Source organism: Chrysoperla carnea, chromosome 2, assembly GCF_905475395.1.
Source record: "Chrysoperla carnea chromosome 2, inChrCarn1.1, whole genome shotgun sequence".
In the NCBI taxonomy this organism is placed as follows: domain Eukaryota; kingdom Metazoa; phylum Arthropoda; class Insecta; order Neuroptera; family Chrysopidae; genus Chrysoperla; species Chrysoperla carnea.
In genome coordinates this window covers 2048552-2070386 of record NC_058338.1, presented here as the reverse complement: position 1 = coordinate 2070386, position 21835 = coordinate 2048552, and the positions used below count along the sequence as shown (strand labels likewise).

Sequence of the window (21835 nt, the reverse complement as noted above, 5' to 3'; positions counted from 1 at the left end):
ATTTTTCGTTTGAAGCATTTTCCTCGATTAAACTTATTTTTCGTATTTCACGTATATGTCAACTTAACACCCTGTATAGTCCGATCAGACCCGTGCACAATAATCACATTCAAGGGGGGGGGGGATGTTCAAACTTTCGTTGATTATGTTAGATTTATAAAGTCAATAAAACCAAGAAACTCTTTTTTCTAAACTCGACTTAAAAAATGTACCGGGCTCAAAATATGCATTAAAAAAATAAATCAATGCCAAAATAGGTTGAACGGGTAACTAGTCAGTGGAAATGCGTTTCATAAATGGTCGCATTTATAAGATTTTATTGTTAGTTCAAACTTATGTGGAGATATTCTCAATTTGGGTAGGAGGGGAGGGGGTTGCCACCTAAAACACCCTACTGTGCACACGGGTCTGAATACGATAATAATTTGAAAGCATGCCTCGATTTTTTATGCAGCGATTTGAAATTGCATGTTCAAAGTTAATGATTCGCTACATAAAAAAAGTATTTTTTCCCAATGACTTGTGTTTAAAATTGATTTAAATACGCCCCTGTAAATGTATTTGAAACGTAATTATATTTAATAAAAAAAATAAATAAATTTGTGATTATTAAAAGATTTACATTAATTTCTATTTTCCAAATAGTTCCTGGTGTAGTGGGTAGGGCCGTTTTTATCTTCTTAAAGGCACTGTGGTCGCAGAAGGATCACCGGATCCCACTTTTTTGTGTAAAACTTCATACGACAGCTAGAGAAAAGCACTCGTTTATTAAAAATTATACAGTGGCCCGCAATCATAGTGACATCCCACCTTCTTTGGTACTGTCACTCGATAACTGTAAGCTCCCAGGTTTTCAGGAAAATATTCACAATACTACAATGGTTTTGTAGTCAGGATTCTTAGTATTTCCCAAAAACTTTCGCACTACATTCTTGAACGATACCCAAGCTTCTTTTTTCTTATTCATAATTTCCACAAAGAGAGTGTCAGTTAAAAGCCTTCTGATGAAACTCCCTCTTTCAACTTTGTTTCTGACAGCTTCGGGAATTTTGTTGTACATAGATATTTAAAACAGTCTCCATCCTTTTGCAGTGATTTTAAAAATTGTTTCATTAACCCCAATTTGATATGGAGAAGTGGCAACAAAACTTTTTCTGGCGGCACCAAAGTAATATTGATAACATTTTTCTCCCCAGGTTTTAAAGTTTCTCGGGGTGGCCAATAACTTTAAGTCCAGTGCTGTTTTCTGGCTCTACTATCCCATAAGCATAAGAAGCATGGGTATTTAGTATACAGCCTGCCTTCTGACCCAAAAGCATCGTGAGTATTTTGAAGTCCCCACAAACCATCCATTAATGGTCCTGATATTTGATTTTCTTTCTAGGGTAATGGCCAAATTGTTATAGTTAGTTTTCATCCATATGCACAGAATAACCGCATTGAAAGCGAAGCTAATTTTTCATTGAGCAATCATACTACTTTAAGACTAGTTTATGTTGTTACAAATATCTATGAAAACCTGTCATAGAATGTTTGGAATAGTTTTCCTGTTTTTGGGAGGTCAAAATTTATAAGAAAAAAATGTAAAAAAATCCTATGCAGTTTTTTTCGTCGCAGACCTGTGATAATTAAACAGTAAACACCTTATATAATATATTTTGATAGTAATAGTTCTCTATGAACTATTAATATAAGTCATGGAGGTTATAAAGAAGAAGAACGATCGCAATAGAAAATATTGTCCCCAAAATATGGACAAAATAAGTGAGGCGCTTGTGATCGCTAAGTTGTCTCATTAAATGCGGGCTGTAGTACGCTAAAATGAACTATAAATCATACAAATTTTTAGGGACAGACGCGCTAATGCTTTAGCACGTAGCGATCGTTCTCCTTCTTTATAACCTCCATGATATAAGTCAAAAGTTGAGTGATGATGTACTCTATGAACATTTAATACCAATCCAATATACATCGCTATGCCAAAATCACTGAAGGCGTATGTCTTGTCAATTTTAAGTATTACAAATAATAAATTTATAAACAAAATTAAAACTTAAATATAAACTTAATCAATCAACAAAACATCTTAACAAAATATTGATTTAGAATGTAAATACAACGGAAATCAATTAGCCAACATCATTGTCTTTATAACACCTTCAATAACAATTCAATAATAATGGCCCAAGGTGCAGTTTTAAGTTCTGACATTTCACGACGAAATCCACAAGATGAATACGAGTTAATTCAACGTATTGGAAGTGGAACCTATGGCGATGTCTATAAGGTAACCTGTATTTAATTTGTATCAAATCTTTGTTCATCTCTCGCACTAAATATATATACCAATTAAAAATCGGTTATAGTGACATTGCTTATAACGACGGATTGTATGTAAATATCGACAGGACAAACTGTGTATAACCAACCACAGCTAGGCCATTCAACTGTGCTCGTCTGAAAATTACTAGAGCACAGTTGAGAAGGATGGTGGGACTAATTGACAGGACATTGGTTGATTGAACTGTCACCTTCATAATATGAGGATAACGAAACCTCGGCTGAAACCTCAATACATGTTATATGTGCACCTAAAGACCAGAATGTTCGGGTCTAAAACCTTGGATCCAGTTAAACCTTGGGAGAGATCGCTACGGAGATGTTGTGGGCTTTCTGTGTGGTGTCCGGCCTCGACAGAATCCTTTTGATCTGATTTTAATAGCGCCCTTTACCCGAAAACGTCTCGTCTTCGGGTAACAGATCGTTCTCAAGGAGGACATAGAAGACTCTTGGTCTAGGTGCTAGGTACCCCTTTTTTGTTTTATTATGTAAATATTATTTAAAAATTAGCGCCTCTCGTAATAAAAAACTATCAAAAGCTTTATTTTTAGGATCCTTAGTTTCAAGCTCTTCATTTCTTAGAACCTATAAAATCACGTTCATAAAAAGCACTTTTCTAAATCACCAGAATACATTCCTAACATAGTTGCTTCATTTTGAACTTCTTCAGTGTTCAAATTAATCAAATTGCTTTAACAAGAAACAAGTTGTTTAGGATACGGAACCCTAAACTCGCACTTAAAACGTATCTAAGAACACTCTCCATTAAATTACCTTTTGCCTTCGAGTTTTCTCCAAACTGAAATTCCTCAAGCCAACCCAATCCAATTTTGATTATCATCGCCTATTTTTTATTTGTTCCGGGTACGGAATCCTAAACTCGCACTTTAATTGTAGCTAAGAGCACTCTCCATTAAATTACCTTTCAAACGAGGTTAGGTTAGGTTAGAATGATTGTCCTGGGGTGGGACACACTTAGACTATAGAGTCCGTTGTGATACCGTAAATCGGTTGGCCCATCTCCGGCCACTACTCCATGAACCATTTGGAGTTGTTTAAGAACAGCAGGAGGGCTTTGACGTCGACTGACTTTAGATCGGAGAGGTCGTCAAAGAGAGACTGGCTTAAGTAAGTCCATCTCCTCATGACAAGAGCTGGGCAGTGACAGAGAAGATGAGACATTGTCTTCTCCTCGTCATCACTGTGACAGCTCCTGTAGTAGTCGTGATACACTGCCAGGCCTAAGCGTTCAGCATGCTTGCCACCCGGAAAATTTGGTGTGACAGCTCTTATCGTGGCAGAAAGGTTTGCCACACCGATTTTTAATTTATAAAGTCAATAAAATTTTATCTTAATCACGGAATTACTTTCTTTTTTGTTTTTTTTTTTAATTTGTTCGTTTTGTGTTCTACTTTCGCAGTATCTCGGTGTGACAACTCAAAACTTGACCAAAATATGTCACACCAGTAAAAAATCCTAGCAAAAAATATTTCTGCCAGGATAAATCCACTGGCACACCTTGTCCACCTTTATATACTTCACCTTACCTTTTTATTCTTTAATTATGCGATCAATTAATATCTTCGAAATCGGAATTCTATATAAAAATCATTTTAGATTTCGCAGAAGATGACTTTTTTAAAATTTTTCTCTTCTGATCGATTCAAAATGATCCTGGTCGTTAAATAAATAGATAATCAAGAGTTTAGTAAATAAATATACTTGCTTCGAAGAATTGAATCACATGGCACTAAATATCTGGGTGCCGGATCATTCTGGTGTTAAAAGGAACGAAACAGCGCACTATTCTCAAACGTCCCTTTCATCTGAGCTTGTCATTCCCATTGCAGAATGTTTCATAATTTACCGAATCAAGGAATGGTTAGACAAACCCATCTTGATTATTAGGACTTTGCGAAGGGCATACGGCATGCCAAACAGTGTATAACAAACAGAGAAGGGTGGTGGAACTGTTGATAGGACACTGTCGATGGAACTACCATCTTCATAACATAGGAATTTCTGATGGACCTCCATACATGTTCTGTACTTGCAGAAACTTTCAGGACGTTAGGTTTAGAATGTTTGGGTTTGAAACCTGGGAGAAATTCTGGCGAAGAAGTTGTGGGCTTTCTGCGTGGCGTCTGACCTCGATAGAATCCTTTAACTTCATCTTAAAGGATTAAAATAACATCTCTTATCCGGAGACGTCTCACAGAGAACCCTTTTGTTTTTGTGCTAGGGACCCATTTGCTGTACTCCTCTTATGTATTATTATTATTATTATTATCTCATTCCTTTCTGGATTATTCCCGATTTCCCGAATCTTTGAAGATTCAACACGTAATACATAAATTTTGTTAATATAGATTTAATTTGAATGATTTCTGTTTTTTTTTTTAGGCCAAACGATTGTCATCCAATGATTTAGCTGCGATTAAAGTAATTAAACTGGAGCCAGGCGATGATTTTCAAATAATTCAGCAAGAAATTTTAATGATGCGAGATTGTCGACATCCAAATATAATCGCATATTATGGTAGTTATTTACGACGTGATAAATTATGGATTTGTATGGAATATTGTGGTGGGGGTTCCTTACAGGATATCTATCATAGTAAGTTTGTTTTTAAAATTGAAAGTGTAATAAAAAAGTGGCGTTTAATAATTGTGTATGTGAATTTTTTTTTTCTTTCAAGTTACTGGACCGTTAAATGAAAATCAAATCGCGTACATGTGTCGAGAAACGCTTGTTGGACTCGCATATCTTCATAGTATGGGTAAAATGCATAGGTAAAATTTTTTCTATATTATTACCATGTATATGGAATATATCAAGGTATACTAGGTTTAGTCCCAAGTTTGTAATGCTTAATTGTAATTGATTTACAGAGATATTAAAGGAGCGAATATTTTACTAACCGATTGTGGTGATGTAAAATTAGCTGATTTTGGTGTATCAGCACAAATAACAGCAACAATAAATAAACGTAAATCATTTATTGGTACACCATATTGGATGGCACCTGAAGTGGCTGCAGTGGAACGTAAAGGTGGTTACAATCAACTCTGTGATATTTGGGCATGCGGTATAACAGCTATTGAATTAGCTGAATTACAACCGCCAATGTTTGATTTACATCCGATGCGAGCGTTGTTTTTAATGTCGAAGAGTGGTTTTAAACCACCGACGTTAAAGGATCGTGATAAATGGTAAATCTTTTTATATTTATGACTAAGTCGGTCGATTCGTGTGAGGAAATCCTTGAGGATTATCTTGATTATTTCTGTTTCCTGTTTTATTTTTCTATAGGAGTCCAACATTTCATAATTTTTTAAAGTATGCCCTGACCAAAAACCCAAAGAAACGACCAAATGCAGAGAAATTATTACAGGTAAATAATTAAAAAAAAATTCAGAATTTGGGTCGAATCTTGTTGGCGTAAATCTTTATATATTATTTTTATTTCAGCATCAATTTTTTCAAACTAACATGAGCAAACAATTAGCTTTGGAATTGTTATTAAAAGTTAATAATCCACCACAATCGTATACGGAACTGGAACCAGATGACGATGGGGTAAGTTAATATATATTTATCGATTTATCCGCCGATTTAGTAAATTTAATTTAGATGACCTTGAGACAGTTGACCCACCTAATTAAAATTTATCAATAAAGACTTTTTTATAACCCCCAAATCAAAAAAGGGATGTTGTAGGTTTAACCGCTAAGTTTTGTGTGTGTGTGTGTGTGTGTGTGTGTAGCGCCTAAACGGGTGAACCAATTTTGATTTTTTTTGTTGCATTTCAAAGATAATTTAATGGAGAGTGTTCTTAGCTATGTTTGAAGTGTCATTGAACTCGAGTGACAAAATCATTTTTCAATACTAAATTTATTTTTTACAGGCAATTCCAAATGTTCCGCATAGGATTGCATCACGTATGACTGCCAAATCAAAACCAAAAACTAATATTCCATTAAATAGTCATCTAGAAGGAATTGAAAATGTAGAAATACCATCAGTACCGACAACAGGTTTGTATTTCAATCGTAGTGGGGGAACGCTAAATATTTCGTGATGTATAAGCTATCAAATTTGAAAAAAAATTCTCTGCCTTGCATGAGAGAACAATCGGTCACCCGAAGGCAAGATGTCTTCGGATAGGATGCTATTTTAAGCAGTTGTAGGTATAGGATTCTGTTTAGGCTAGAATAGTCCACAGCTTTTTTGCTGGGATTTCTCTCAGGATTGATCGATCCACGATTTCAGACTCAAACATTCTTAACCTGACGTCCTGGTCTCGCAAATAAGATGGATGTAGGCTTTATCATCCTCCATACAGGCCTTACAAGTGAGATTTTCAGAAAGACTCCGGTGAAAGAGATGTTTTAAACGATCCCTCTCTCTTAGCCATTCTTTGATTCGGTAAGTTACGGAACATCTTGCTATGGGAATGACAGGCTCAGATGAAAGGGGCATTTAACGCCAGAGTGGCCTTGTACCCAGATCAGTCTGACCGTGCTATTTTGTGCCAGGCGGTTCACTTCCTCAAAGCATTCATAGACTATCCTCGATCAAAGTCTTTACTTGAAGGATCCGAAGTGTGGCCTACGTGAGGGTAAAAGTTATTTGAAACTTTTTATTGCAGTAGTAAAATCCTTTTTATTCAAAATACAGACAACGGAACCCTTAAAGTCTATGCGAGTATGTCGGAATTATCGGTATAATATGGATTTTCTTGATGAATTACAGATATTTCAAAGTCAACAAATGAAGATGAATCCAGAGCATGGGATATTATGGATATTATGAATAATGTTAAAACGGCACATTCATGCGTGAAACATCAACCATGTGGATCCTACAATACAATGGATCAAGAAAAGTATGTTTATCAATCATTTTATTTTTCAATTTATTTCTATTCTCGAATTTTCTAGCTTTAAAATTGTTTTTGTTAATTGTCCATTTACTCGTTTTATATTTAAAATAGTAAACAAAGCTGATCATAGTAAACCCTCCAATAATAACACTTTTAAAGGTCTTTCAGATATCGATAATTACAGAAATTTATAATGCAACCATCGTCAGTAGCTAAATTTATTCATATAACACATTACAAAATAAAAGTTCGATTGATACCTTATTAAAGAAAATTAAGCGTATGCTTTACAGCAGCCGTTTAAATTTCTAGTCGTTTTGGAATGACTGTCAAAATGTACGACTGTCTCCTAGACCTATTAAGCTTTGAATTGAATTGAAGTGAAGTGTTATGCGAGGAGAGTTGACTAGAATTGGCTGGCTCTTGGACCATTTATATACTGTGACAATTTAATTATAATTTTTTTCTCGTTAGATGGAATTACAATAGAAATTCACAATCGGCATTAACCGGAGAAGATATTCTAAATATGCCTTTAAGGTAGTGTTAGTTCGTCTTTGAGTTTACAAACAAATTTTACATCGAAATAATCAAATTTAAAATTTTATTTAAAATTATTATTATTATTTTTTTATTTATAATAATTTTGTTTATTTATTTCCATTTTATGAACTCGTCCAAAATTTTTGGAAAATTTTCAAGAGTCAAATTTAAAAGACCTCGATATATTTTTTTTTATTTCTTTTTGAAAAAGTCGTTTTGGTCTTCACCACTGTAAAAGAGGAATTTTTCTGATTCTACAATAACCCTCCTAAAATTTCCAGAATTGATTTTGACTTTGGCCAGATCAAAAACCAAATTAGACTCCTGGCGTTCGTACATCCTTAAATGTTGATTCTCTATTAGAAATGCTTTTGAACACAGTCTGTATATAAAAATTCAGTTAATATTCCCAATAGAAAATTTATATTTCTAGACCAAATCGGTCAATTTGGCTGAAACTCTTTTTATTTGACAGTTTTCTATCTATTCATTCTGAAAATTCAAAAGTCGTTCATTGACTCTTATTTTGCTGCAGGACCAAAAATTTTTGGAACAGTTCAAAGTATGGATGTTTTTGACATTAAATTATACAATGATTATAGTAATCGATTTGCTTCGAAGGTACAAAATCGAAAAATATATTAATCATTGTTTTAATTTTAAAATGTCTCACCCAATATTTCTTTCTATTAACAAATTTTTTTGATTTTGGTGCATGGTGTGCCAAAAATTCCGGATTAATTTCTACTACAAAAAATTTCTAGCTTTGGTTTATTTCTCTTATTTAATTGGGGGTTAATTATTATTTATTTTTACCTATTTTTGAGGTGGAATTATTTCTTCGCTACATATTCAAGACAAAAAGTTATCTTTAATATTAGTGCCATCAAGCTAGAGAAAAAATATATTAGTCGAAGGTTATTGGTCTTTCATATTTTCTGAAAAATCTACACCAATGCACAATTTTCGCTGCTTTTGGTTTTTTTAAAATATTTTCTTAAAAACTGTGCATACCTCCGATAAAAATTGCTAAGCATAAAATTTCCAATCTGTACATTTTGATTGTTTCGTATATTTAGCATTTTCGGAAAAATCGATATTAGGATCGATGAACATTTGGGAAAATTTTAGCGCGAAATCTCGTCAAAACAGAAGCTTTTTCTTTCAGAAAATTTGCTATAAACTATGTGAACAATTGATAATAATTTTGATTTCCAAACTAAAAACAATATTTTCTTTTTTAACCAACAAATCTTAAATAACACAAACTGATTTATTTCAATTTTACTCTTTGCACGATTTTTTTTTATTTTATTTTTAAATTTTTATTTAATTAATAATTATTTTATACATTAAGCGTCAGATTACTTTTCGTAACCGATGGAGTTCAAAGCCACATCAAAGTTTTTCTTACGTGTTTTGAATTACCAAAGACATTTTTTAAAAGCTTTTTTAGCTGTAAAATATTAAGGAATAGCAAAATTATTATAAAGTACAGGCTATCGGATCTGATATACAGTGTGCCCCATGATAGAGGTAATTATACTTGTAAATTTTCTTATTTTGCATTTAAAGATAAAAAGTCATTCTTTATAAAAAAATTTGCTTATTCTGAAAAGTATTTAGGCATATTTAAAACTTCTAAATAATGTACAGGGTAACGTTAAATTTGGAATCACTACTTTTCTTTTTGGGTAAACTACCCTTCCTTTTTATAAGTTGACAAAATGTTGCTAAGAAAAGTTGCTCGCAATTAACAATTATGCGTCTATACAAAATTTCAAGAAGATCCGTGTTAAGTTAAGTATTTTAGAAGATATTTAGTTCCATCGATTAAAATAGGTTACCCTGTATTGACTCCGTTCGTAATCATGATCTGTTATAACTAACATTCAATTGTTTACATGTAAATGATATAGTAAATGTCAAATTAAAATTATTGAAAAATAACAATTAAACTTGCTGCATTAGAAATTGTGAAAATAATATTTTTTTAAATATAAATTAACATATATACAATGCATAGATTTATATGTCCGTCTATACAATTATATTAATTAAGTATTGTATCGTTCCTATGGCAACTGCCTGAAATAAAACTCATGCACGGAGCAAATAAGAAATGTCTGAGAAAAATTTTGGTTGTTTTAGCTCGATCGTTACGATAAGTGGTTAGAAAACGCCTAACGTATTTCGTATTTATTTTAATTTTGATTTTGGTAAACTATTAAATTTATATTTTTGATTTATTTACTATTTTTATAGGAGTTTATTGCAGTACATTGATGAAGAATTAATTTTAAGGTAATTTTAATTTAGAGATTTTCTTCTCTCTCTTTTGGAAAAACTAACCAGTACTAATCCTTGTAACACAATTAATTTTCCTTCTATTTGATTCGCCTAATAATTGAACATAGCTCTGCTTTTCTTTTAGCTAAAATAACTTCCAATTTTTTGTTTGTTTTCAGTTTCGAAAAATGAAATGTTTTTATATTTTGATTTCTGATATTTTGAAAGCATCCTTCAAAAGTTTTGTCAAAATTGAAAAAGATTTAAAATGATAGGTAGAAAGTGTTACGGGAACTTTACAAATGGATTCAATTATTTTGGTAAATGCAGGTTTTGCCGTGGAAAATGAATACAACCTTTTCGTCCTGTGACTGTTTTGTTCTTTGTGAATGTAATCCATTTTCCGCAAGTTAAATCATGAACTCTGTAACAAATTCTCTGTTGAGATTTCTCACAAACACGTTGGATTTCAAAGTCAAACATTCTAGTCTTGATTTCCTGTAGTTTTTAAATATAAAAACATGATGATTGGAAGTGTGCTTGGAAGTTAAACTACTGGAGAAGATTTCAGTAAAATTTGCAAAACCGTGAGCGAAATCTCAACGCTCCACAGACTGATTTAGTTGGAGATTATTTCCGGGTCATAAAATACCGTACATCGATTTGTTTCTGACACATTTACAGCATCGATTTTGAACTATTGCAATATTTTATCAAATCTTGCTTGTCTCTATCCCCAAAAAAAAAAAAAATACAAATTTTGAGATTCTTTCGCTCAACTTTTTGAACCTTCAATTTTCAACGATGATTTCTGTGATATTTGTGCCGATGAAGTTTAATTTTGGCAAAAAAGCATTGTCGGACAGGAAATAAAAAAGTAGCTGAGTACGCTAACACTAAATTTGACGCTCTAAACTATAGGTCACGTCAAATGATAATTTGTACGTTGGTGATCTTTTTCCAATTCTCTTCTGAAGGATCTTCTTCCATTTTTCTGTTTTCCCAACCGTTCACCTTAAATTAATGAAAATATAAAAGTATTCATTTCTCGAAACGATTCCTAACAGCATGCTCTTTAGGTATTATTTTTTTTATAACTAAAATCCACATAAAAAACAGACATGGAACAGGTGAAGGGTCCAGGTCATCGATTCACAGTTGTTTTTCTTTTTAAATAATTATAATTTCTTTCACTATAGGTTTTTCTGCGGCTGCGTCTAAATATATATTAGCTTAAATTTTGAGACTTATCTTGAAATGTAGACACGCCAGGATGTTTATCTTTTAATTTAATAATTTCTTCTCAACTTTACACATTTTGCTTTATTTATGACGTCATAATTTGATGATCGGATTAAAATCATTAGTGTTATTTAATCCTTCAGACTAGTTGTCTTTCGTACCACAATTATTATTCTTGTGATGAGAGAAAATTTCACGCTATTGCGTGTGAAAATACATTAATTCATATGAAAGAATAGTATATTTAATTTACTTACTCCTTAAATGTTCGGGATAGATAATGTCACTTATCAAATATACAATGTGTCCGCATTTAAGATGAAGACAGACTCATATTTTCGATATTTTTGGGAATATCAATTTGAAATTTTGCATAGTCATACAGGGTGATTGGGTCACATTTTTTAAGATACTTAACCGAAATCAAAAAATATGAGGCTGTCTTCACATAATGAATCCACGGATTGATTTTTGATATACATGAATGCAAGAAGATCACAGTTACGTTAAACGGTCTCTTCAAAATGAAGGAATTCTTCGGAAGGATGTTGTCGAGTACAACTTAGATTGGCAGGAAGAACATTTGACAGATGTGGTTTTTGTAGTAACGAACAATTTGAAAACATAGTCTGAGATTATGACGTCTCACAAATAATGCAATTCACTTTTATTTACGCTTTATATTTCTATAAAACACACTTGGAGATTATTAGGTGAGGAACTTGTGGCTAAAAGACGTCTAATCGTTAATAAATGGCTGATTTTGATTCTAAAGGATTGTGATCACTAAATTCCAACTTAAATAAAATTTAAAAGTTACAAAGTTTTGTGGCTATCTTGGATTCAAAACTAGCCATTCGCTAACAATTCATCGATTTAGAAAATAAAGATATGTGAGTGCCGTGAGTTTCTCATCTATCATGGAAGGATAAATAATAAAATAAAAAGATTTGGTATCCAACTTAAATAATTATAAATGAATTACCTGTTATTTCTTCCCCCCTGCAAAGAAATGCTTAAAGTACCCTTGTATTTGAAAATTAGGTACCTTTTTATCAACTATAGAAACTCATCCCAAATTTTATTTGACTCACCAAAATATTTTGTAGAATTAGCTTGTAAAATTATTATTTCAAAATTGTCACAGTATTTTTTTTATTAAATATTAAAATTAGTTTTTTTTTTGATAATAGGCGAAATATTTTGAGATGTAGCGATCGTGTGGCCATAATCGAACTACAATGATGGGTCAATTCATAAATTAATTCAGAATTCATATATTCATAAATGCGATCTGGATCTTTTTATCATCATATTCATAATCAGCGACCTCAAAATCCTTCGAGTAAGAAAATTCAGGACTATTTACACATAATTCGAGGATAATAATAATTCGATGAACAAAAAATATATATAAAATTGATCGTTTTAAAAACGGCTAAAGATATCGAAATTATTCACACAACTTTTGTTTGAAAAAATTTGTTATAAAATCCCGATATATTTTTCCCGATTTTCGAGGAAAAGAATGAAAATATCACAATTTTTGATTTCACATTTTTCTTAGGTAGCAAAATATCCGTCAATTTTTTTCGTAAAGTTGATGGTTTCCGAGAAATTAGCCAAAAATCGTTTTATTAATGTATATATAGCGTTAATTATCGCAATCCCAACACTTTCGAGACTGCACGTTAGTAGGATACTAAATTAGATTACGAAACCTTCCTTTTTTTTAGTTTTTTCGGAAAAATTGGAAATTCCCTCTGTAGAAAATGGCATTATGAACGTACATTTTTTGCTCTGGCTTCTGGACTAAATTACCAATTGCTAAAAAGTTCAATACTTTGGTTTTGTTGACGCGTTTTATCCTTTACTTTACTGTAGTATGAAGTGACCCATCTTATTAGTTCTGTTATCTGGCCACCAAATAAAAATAAATTTTGTAAGTTCAATTATCTTTTCTATATAAAATTATAGGAATGAAACGTTACGATACCAAACAGCTGAATCGTATTCACATCAGTAAGTATTCAATCTTTCTCTTTCACTTTCACTTCACACACTTTTTATACAAACGGGTCCAAAAATTGGTATATACGAACTGCCCATATATGCCTTCCTATTTTTGTACCCCTCTGTATATTCAAATTTGTTTTGTTTGTTTACTAATTGCTTTTTGAATGTAATTTTAATGGCGGCATATTTTTGTTTTGTGTTTTTTTTTTTTTTGTGGCGGTTTTTAACACTTTACTGTTTAAAAACAAATTACAAAACTAAAGCTAATTGCTTCATACTTAAAATTTATCATGAAAGAATTAATTTTTTTAAAACTTAACTACTCATATTGCTTTATATCGTCTATATGTTATACGAGGTGTCCAGTAATGACCGTATTTTGGAATACCTTAGTATTCTTTTCTAAATATAAGGTATTCCATAATTTTGGTTAGGGTTCGAAGTCTCTAGACCAGTTTTTTAATAAATAAGGGTTTTAATCATGAATATGGCAAAACTAGGCTATTTTTTTCTAATTCTAGTTTCATTAATCCAACAATTTCCAGACATTTTGAGAATTGATTTGTAGATTTAAAAAAAATAATGTTTATGTTGATTAAAATTAAATAAATATTTTATATTTTTAATAAAAACAGAGCAACATTACCAATGGCTGCCGATTCGGATATTAAAAATTCAATAATACATAAAGATATTTATGTACAATCAGTTGACGATACTAAAAATTTAAATCAAATAACAAAGGCGTTAGATACGATTGGTGCGGGGAACAGTAGCACCAGTGGAGCAGGAGGAGCTATACAAAATTCACCTAGACGACATTCATCTGTTGATGAAATATTTGGCTTAATTAGTTCTTTGAATATCAATGGACAACGTCAACGATCACTCAGTGATAGTGAACGACGGAAAGAAGTTAATGGTGATGAAAAAACATCAGTATCGACGACAGGGGTAGCTGGCACACCACCTGATTTAGTAACATGTCCTGTAGTCCCACCTAGAAAACACCGTAGGAGACATACACCCCCACGGCCTATAAGTAATGGTCTACCTCCTACACCTAAAGTTCATATGGGAGCATGTTTTTCAAAGGTGACTATCATTTTTTACTTGACTCACACAAAGATTTACTGCGTTCTAAAAATATATTACGATTGTCCGGCTTATTTTCAGAGGAGTGCCAATGTTTTAGTGCCAACTGGCTTAATCAGCCGTTCAGTTAACAATCTAGCCTTTTTACTAAACGGCGCCATTCAACTAGGGAAATGAACCATATAATATTCAGCCGTAGTGTTTAATATAACATTTATTAATGAACTGGCTGGCTGAACCTTAGGCTATTCATAAAATACTTAATAAGTTAGCTTATAATTCATATGAATATAGGTAACTATAACCGAAGTTGTTAAAGCCGAGATAATCATATATAGAGATTCCTAGAGATTATCCTACCGTTTTAAATGTTTCTTACTTAATCATTATGTGACAGGTATTTAATGGTTCACCCCTACGAATACATTGTACAGTATCCTGGATTCATCCAGAAACACGTGATCAACATATATTAATTGGAGCAGAGGAGGGTATTTATAATTTAAATTTAAATGAATTGCATGAAACTGCAATTGATCAAATGTATCCAAGACGAACTGTTTGGATGTACGTAATTAAGGATGTTCTTATGAGTTTATCAGGTATGTATCCATTTATCCATTTATTCACTTGCACAGAAAGTGAACTGCTTTTTCAGTAGTTCCAATTTAGACCATCTGATTACTTAGCCGCATAGTTTAGACAAAAATTGATAGCAAAAATCTAGCTTTTTGCATGTTTCTTGAACAAAAATGATCTTGTGTTTCAATTTGAATCTTCAGTCTGCTTTTGCCTAAACTGTATGGTTTTCGGAAAAAATGTTTCGAACAAAAAGTGTTACTTTTTTTAATCAATAAGAGTGAACTTTTCATTAAGTTTGCTTGAAAACTTTAAACAGTTTAATGTATGCCAAAGATGTGCGCCTACACACCGCTTTTTTATCGATAAAACTTAGTTATCGAGTTTCAAGCATATGTCAACTTAAAAAATAAAACACCCTGTATGATTGAATTATAACTGTTGATAACAAATAAATAAATAAATATGTGTTTTTCTTTTGCAGGAAAAACACCACAATTATATCGTCACGATTTATTAGCATTACAAAATAAACAATTACATAGATTTAGTTTACATATGAATAAAATACCAGAAAAATTAGTACCAAGAAAGTTTGCATTAACAACAAAAGTTCCTGATACCAAAGGTTGTATAAAATGTTGTGTAGCTAGGAATCCGTACAACGGTTACAAATATTTATGTGGTGCAATGCAAAATGGTATCTTTCTTATGCAATGGTACGATCCACTTAATAAGTTTATGTTATTGAAGGTAAGTGCAACGCAACGAAACACTTCTTTTTAAGTTTAGACTTGTGGCAGTGGCGTAGCGAGTTTAACTCGCATCCACCCATAAATGTAATTTTAAGATTCCGTAACAAAGTGTTAAAAGAAAGAACCGTTAGTTACTATATTGTGATTGAATTGAATGTAAATGTGTTTATTTGGTTTTTTTAGTATTCAGAATATATGTTACCGTCTCCCTTAAATGTATTCGAAATGATAATAACACCAGAACAAGAGTATCCAATGGTTTGTGTATCGGTCAAGCAGGAATACCATTCTGACAAACTTAAATTGGATTTAATCAATATGAATACAGGTAAATTAATCAAGTACATGTTTTGAACAGGTGCTTCCATTACCACCACCAAAAATCTTACACGTACACTTATGGCAAAAGAGAGAAGTTGTATTAGATTTTAGAAGTTTGTATTTGATTATAAACAGTTTGATCTGTCGTATGCCCTGCGCTAAGTCCCAGTAATCAAGATGGATGAGTCGTAGCCATTATCATCCTGATAAAAAAAAAATACTTTATTTTTCTCCGAATGAAGACCCGCATTCAGCTTATAAGTCGTATTTTTTAAACTGTGGCGTAAAGAAAAAAGCATAAGATTTTTGGTGGGGACAGCGTGTGATTAGTATACATTTATTTCTTAAAAAAAATAAAATAAAATGAGTGTTGTTTTCTTTTAGGAGCAAATTGGTTTCATTCGGATGAATTAGATGAAATGGATGGATCTGCTACGGTGATACCACGACGTGAGAATATCAATGTAATATGTGCAAGTCAAATTGATAAAGATTCAATTCTAGTCTGTTATCAGAATATTGTTAAAATTGTAACGCCACAAGGGAAACCAAAATTTAATAAAAAATTAGTGTCAGAATTAATATTTGATTTTGATATATTAAGTCTAGGTAGGTTTACAAATTTAAGTTTACAATGTTTATAGAGTTTATAATGTTTGTTTGTTTACGTTTTTATGTTTTTAGTATGTTTACCAGATAGTGTGCTAGCATTTCATAAGAATGGTATGCAAGGTAGATCACTTAAAAATGGTGAAATTACTCAAGAAATTACTGATTACTCGAGAACATATAGACTGTTAGGCAGTGACAAGTAAGTCATTCATTATTTATTATTCATACAGGAGGGAGGGAGTGGTCTTAAGGAGGGAGGGAGTGGTCTTTGCTGCTGTGGTGACCATTTAAGACAAAGGGGGATGTGGGTGTCTAAAATTGTTCATTATAGACAACTCTTTAATATTAACAAAAATTAATCTTTGCGGTTTTCAACGCGATAATTAGTAGAAGGGGAGCCCAAGAGGGGATTTGAGTAGTAAATCGAACGCGTCAGATTATGATATGGGGGGTTTCTTGGACCTTCCTTAGTACCTCCACCAAATATTAGCCCTAAATAATAATCGCAATTTTGTTTTGTTACAGAGTTGTGATGTTAGAGAGTCACGTGATTAAGACTGGAACATTATCAAATGATTTATATATATTAGCTGGACACGAAGCGAGTTACTAAAATAAAACAGAAAATAGAGAAAAAAAACAAAAACATTTTTAATTTTTAAAATAAATACGTGTGTGATATTTTATTTTTTTTTTTATTTGATTCAAAAAATAAAAAAAACGAAACGCAAAACGAAAACATTTACATATGTAAAGTTTAATTGTTTATTTGTTTTTGTGATGTTTGATGCAAGCCACAGAGTAAAAATAAAAATCTACTAAAAAGGATCCATCGTCCCTCGTCCATCGTCGTCTGTGCATGGATGTTAAATAAATAAATAAAAAAAAAAACTTAATAAATTATATTTTAAAAATTTTAACGATCAAACCATCAAATGGAGCTGATTTTGGGTTATTTTTTTTTGGTTGTATTTATACAGACAAGATAAGTTGATATTTTTATTTTTATTGCGCTCTCAATAGAATTTATTATTGTATTTTATTACAAATAAATTTGAGTTTTCTTCTCATATTCGTGCCTCCGCTTACTATTATATTCTATTTTTCTAGCCAATGTGTAATTCCCTATAGCCGAAAGTACATACAACTCGATTTAAAAAAAAAAAACTAAACTTGAGTTCCAAGACACAGGCAGACGGACAAATGAAAATGAACTAATTAGGTGATTTTATGAACACCTATACCAAAATTTTGTTTGCAGCATCAATATTTCGAAGCGTTACAAACTTGGGACTAAACTTAATATACATTTCGTATTTAAATGGAATTTTCTTTTGCTTCATGTTTCGGAATAACATTTTTATTTATTAAAAATTGAGTTTTCCATAAATTATTGTAAACTACAGGGTCTTTCAAGAAGAGGTGTAATTTAAAATTTAAAAAAAAAAATCACAATATTTTTGTGAAAAGAGCTGATAATTTTATTTAAATCCAAAGTACAAAACTCTGAGATTAGTAATGGAACACAATATCTGCCAAATATCCACCGTGGTTCTTCTTGCATATGGTCATTCTTTTGATTAAATGTTTCATCACATTTTCGAATATTTCGCAAACTGGCAATCGTTGTGGATGGAGAGGTTGTTCGACCATTTCCCAGAATAATTTCTTCTAGGATTTGATGAAATATTTCATCAGTAGAATGGCCGTACGGCATTTAATAAAACCTAAGAACCTAAGATATATATTTGTTTACATTACTTATAAATTATTATATTTATTATTATCAAAGAAGTATAACATCTTACGCGCGTACATAATTTTTAACATAAAATTATCGTGATATATTAAAATATCAACTTATCTTTGAACAGTCGATTAAAAATTTTTATCCAAATAAAGAACTTTTTCTGTTGAATGTTTTTTCTTAGATAGAAATGTCGAAGTATTGTTCTTAAATAAAAATTACAATACTTTTCCAAAATTTTATTAAAATTAATTCTAGATAGAGATTATCAAAAGAAAAATTTTAGAAAATCGAGAAAAATAAAAATTAAAAAAGAGATATTTAATTATTACTTAAAAAAATTATTAATTTTTTATAAATGAAATGATAAAATGAAAAAAAAAAAATAAAAAAACTATTTTAGCAACATCAAATTTATAATCTTGAAACGAATACAGGGTGATTTATTTAAAAACACGACAGTTATTGTTCTATGATAGATAGTTTATTTAAAAAAATATGCCATGAGGCAGATTTGTCGAATTTTATCAGCAATTGGACATTCTTGCATTAACCAATCAAAGAATAACTTAAACAAAAGTTGCAGAGTTTGATCAGGGGACATCATATTCTAACATCAGAAACCACTTTTTTTCGAAAATCATTAGGTTTCGGAGGAAATGCGATGGAGCTACAAAAACACAGGACAAAACTTTTAAAACAATCTAATAATATATTATTCCGCTTTGTAATTTCCTGTAAAAGAATGTCCAGTTTTAACGGTTGAAAATTTGACGATATCTGAATGTAAAATAGTTGATAAAGCACCGTGTGATTTAATACAATTGATGTCAATACCTCAGTGCACTCTCGTTTAGTCCTTCCCTCTTTCATAAAATGGACCAAGTTATATGACAAATAAAAAGCTATATAAATAAATTTTATTTATAAAAGGTTCCTCGTGCTTTATGTAATAGGGTAGTTTTTTGAAGTTATACTTGAAAGTACATACATCATAGAGTTAGTCGCTTAACGAAATTTCACTCACAATATTATTTGTTATTATTAGCCAAGAAAATTTTCCTTCTTAGGAAAAATTCAATTAAAATGTATGGCCCTGGATGGAAGATACAAAAGATGTCGACACCAAAATTACTCTATGTTGATAAATTTCGCGCTTCATACAGTGATAGTAAATTTTCTACGGTATGAGAAGATAGATTACCAATTATATCCTCTTACCAGGACCGATTTAATGAATTATTTTTCGCGCCTAATATAATTTTTGATTTCTCAAAACTCTTTATTATATCATTTATAATTTGAGGCAATATCTTGTAGTCAACTACCCTATTATTACTGCTAATATTTTGATTTTTAAACAATAGAGTCCTCAAAATAGCCTCATTATTTCGAGACTGAGTTTTAGAGGTAATTAAAGCGTGGTACATGGCTAAGGCGGTTATATTGGTAAGATTTAAAAAGTTAACCTACAGCTTTCAAAATATCCAAAAAATTCAGTTTACTAAGAATGCTATTCAATGATAAACTTTCGAAAAATTTACAGTCAATTATTGATATAAATGAAAATAGCCAACGAAATCTTGCCAAAATAGATGCCTGACCTGATCCTATCTTGTATCTCCTTATCATTTTTTAAATAATCAGGCTATTTAGAGCACCTTGTATTTAACACTAATAAATAAGTACATAATTAAAATATAATACATATTTAAATACAGTTGCTAATTAATCACTTTGATAATAAATCACCCTGTATTTGTAACTGTATGCTATAAATGACAAAAATAAATAATGTAAATATTCATAAATATATTTAGAGTTTAAAAAAAAATGAAAGAAATAAATTTTAAGGAAAAAAAATATATTTGAAAAAGTAATAAAATATAAAAATTATATATTTTTAACAGAAATTTTTGTAGTTGTATAATTCGAAAATTCGAGAAAAAAAAATACAATAAAATAGCGCTTTAATATTCTCAAATTTCTTCAGTAATTTTGAATTATGATTACGATTTTTAAAAAATATTTGTTAAAGAAGCATTATTACTTCATAACTTTTACCAAAAAATGTAGAATTTAGTAGAATTTAGAATTGAACATTCTATAAAAATTTATTTGTAATAATTTTCACGCCAGACAATCAATAATTTTTCCTATAAATTCCAAAAATCAATATTAAGAGTGATAAAGAAATTCTTATAAATTTTAAACAGATATATCTCGGCAAAAAATGATTGAATCGGAATGAAGTATATCAGATCCGATAGCTTGGACATTCTAGTATTTTGAATCAATATCTCGAAACATTTTTATAATTTATTTTTATTTTTTTGTGCGCAAGGCTGAAACGTTAAGAAAATTTATTTATTAATTTGATATGAATTTTAAAAGTGTGCACGGGGTGCATAAGTATTTATACAAGAAGTTGAGTATGTGCAACCGAAAGCTTGCTTATTTTTCTTTGTAGCCAGCTTAGCTAGACACACTGAATAATTATATTTTTTTGGATTAATTTTCCTTAAATGCCTTTCCTTTCCATCTTTCCATCTGTTTGAATCGTGTTTTTAAACAAAAAATTACTGATGTAATTTGAAATATTTAGTATTTGAATATAGTTTTGGACAAAATATACGTTTTTAGGGTATGAAAATTTATAAAAAAAAAAAAAACAAAAACAAATGCTTATTTGAGGCATTATTTATAAAAGAAAAATGTTCGCTCTCAAGTTGATGAAAAACCTAGGAAAAACAATAATCTAATTTAAATAAAAATTGTAAGATATATAAACAAATTTTAAAATTATATTTTTGAATTGACACGGACCTATCTGATAATAATCATGCATTTTATTTCCAAAATAATAGTGGGAACAGGAAAATATTATAAAATACGGAACAATCAGGATTTTTTAATAACAGAATGTCACAGTAAAAAAACAATCCGGTTAACTAAAAAAAAAAGAACGAGAGATATCGTGCCACTCGGTAGGAACTATGTTCCTTTCGTTATAAATTATGTATTATGTAATAACAAGCAATAAAATTATAATTAGTACTTTTTTTTGTCAATTTTTCGTCTAAAAAATTATGAAAATTATCTTTATCTAGGGATCAATGGACCCCTAAATTGTTGAGATGTAATTTTATTCTCAATGTTACAAAATAGATAAGATATGATATTTGAAAGTGACTCAGTTTCTTGTTTCTACCACGGAGGGGGTAGAAAAGTAGGTATATTGATTTTGGCTTGAATAAGAGATTGAGATTTCCATTTGCTTTATATGAAAATAGACAGGGGTCATCTTTAAACTTATGTAGGCCTTGGAGATCCGTGGTCCATATCACGGACCCCCTTTTTGTAAAACTAAAAAAAGGGGTATTTGACCGCTATCTGTGTGTGCCTGCCTG

General features: G+C 31.0%; 1 protein-coding gene across 5 annotated transcripts; it reads left to right on the top strand.

The window, feature by feature from the left end:
- The first annotated feature begins 1989 nt into the window (after positions 1-1989).
- On the top strand, positions 1990-18488 carry LOC123291371 (mitogen-activated protein kinase kinase kinase kinase 5). Of its 5 annotated transcripts, XM_044871632.1 has the most exons (18): positions 1990-2287; positions 4744-4957; positions 5040-5133; positions 5233-5553; positions 5654-5735; positions 5813-5920; positions 6249-6378; positions 7097-7229; positions 7701-7766; positions 10035-10073; positions 13278-13322; positions 13952-14411; positions 14809-15013; positions 15475-15743; positions 15929-16073; positions 16451-16675; positions 16751-16877; positions 17204-18488. In XM_044871632.1, exons 1-18 carry the CDS (start codon positions 2180-2182, stop codon positions 17289-17291), a joined length of 2859 nt encoding a protein of 952 aa, XP_044727567.1. In that variant the 5' UTR covers positions 1990-2179; the 3' UTR covers positions 17292-18488. The 5 variants fall into 5 exon arrangements, with proteins under 5 accessions (XP_044727567.1, XP_044727568.1, XP_044727569.1 ...); XM_044871633.1 differs by lacking the exon at positions 13278-13322; XM_044871634.1 differs by lacking the exon at positions 7701-7766 and having other exon boundaries at positions 1991-2287.
- The last annotated feature ends 3347 nt before the right edge of the window (positions 18489-21835 follow it).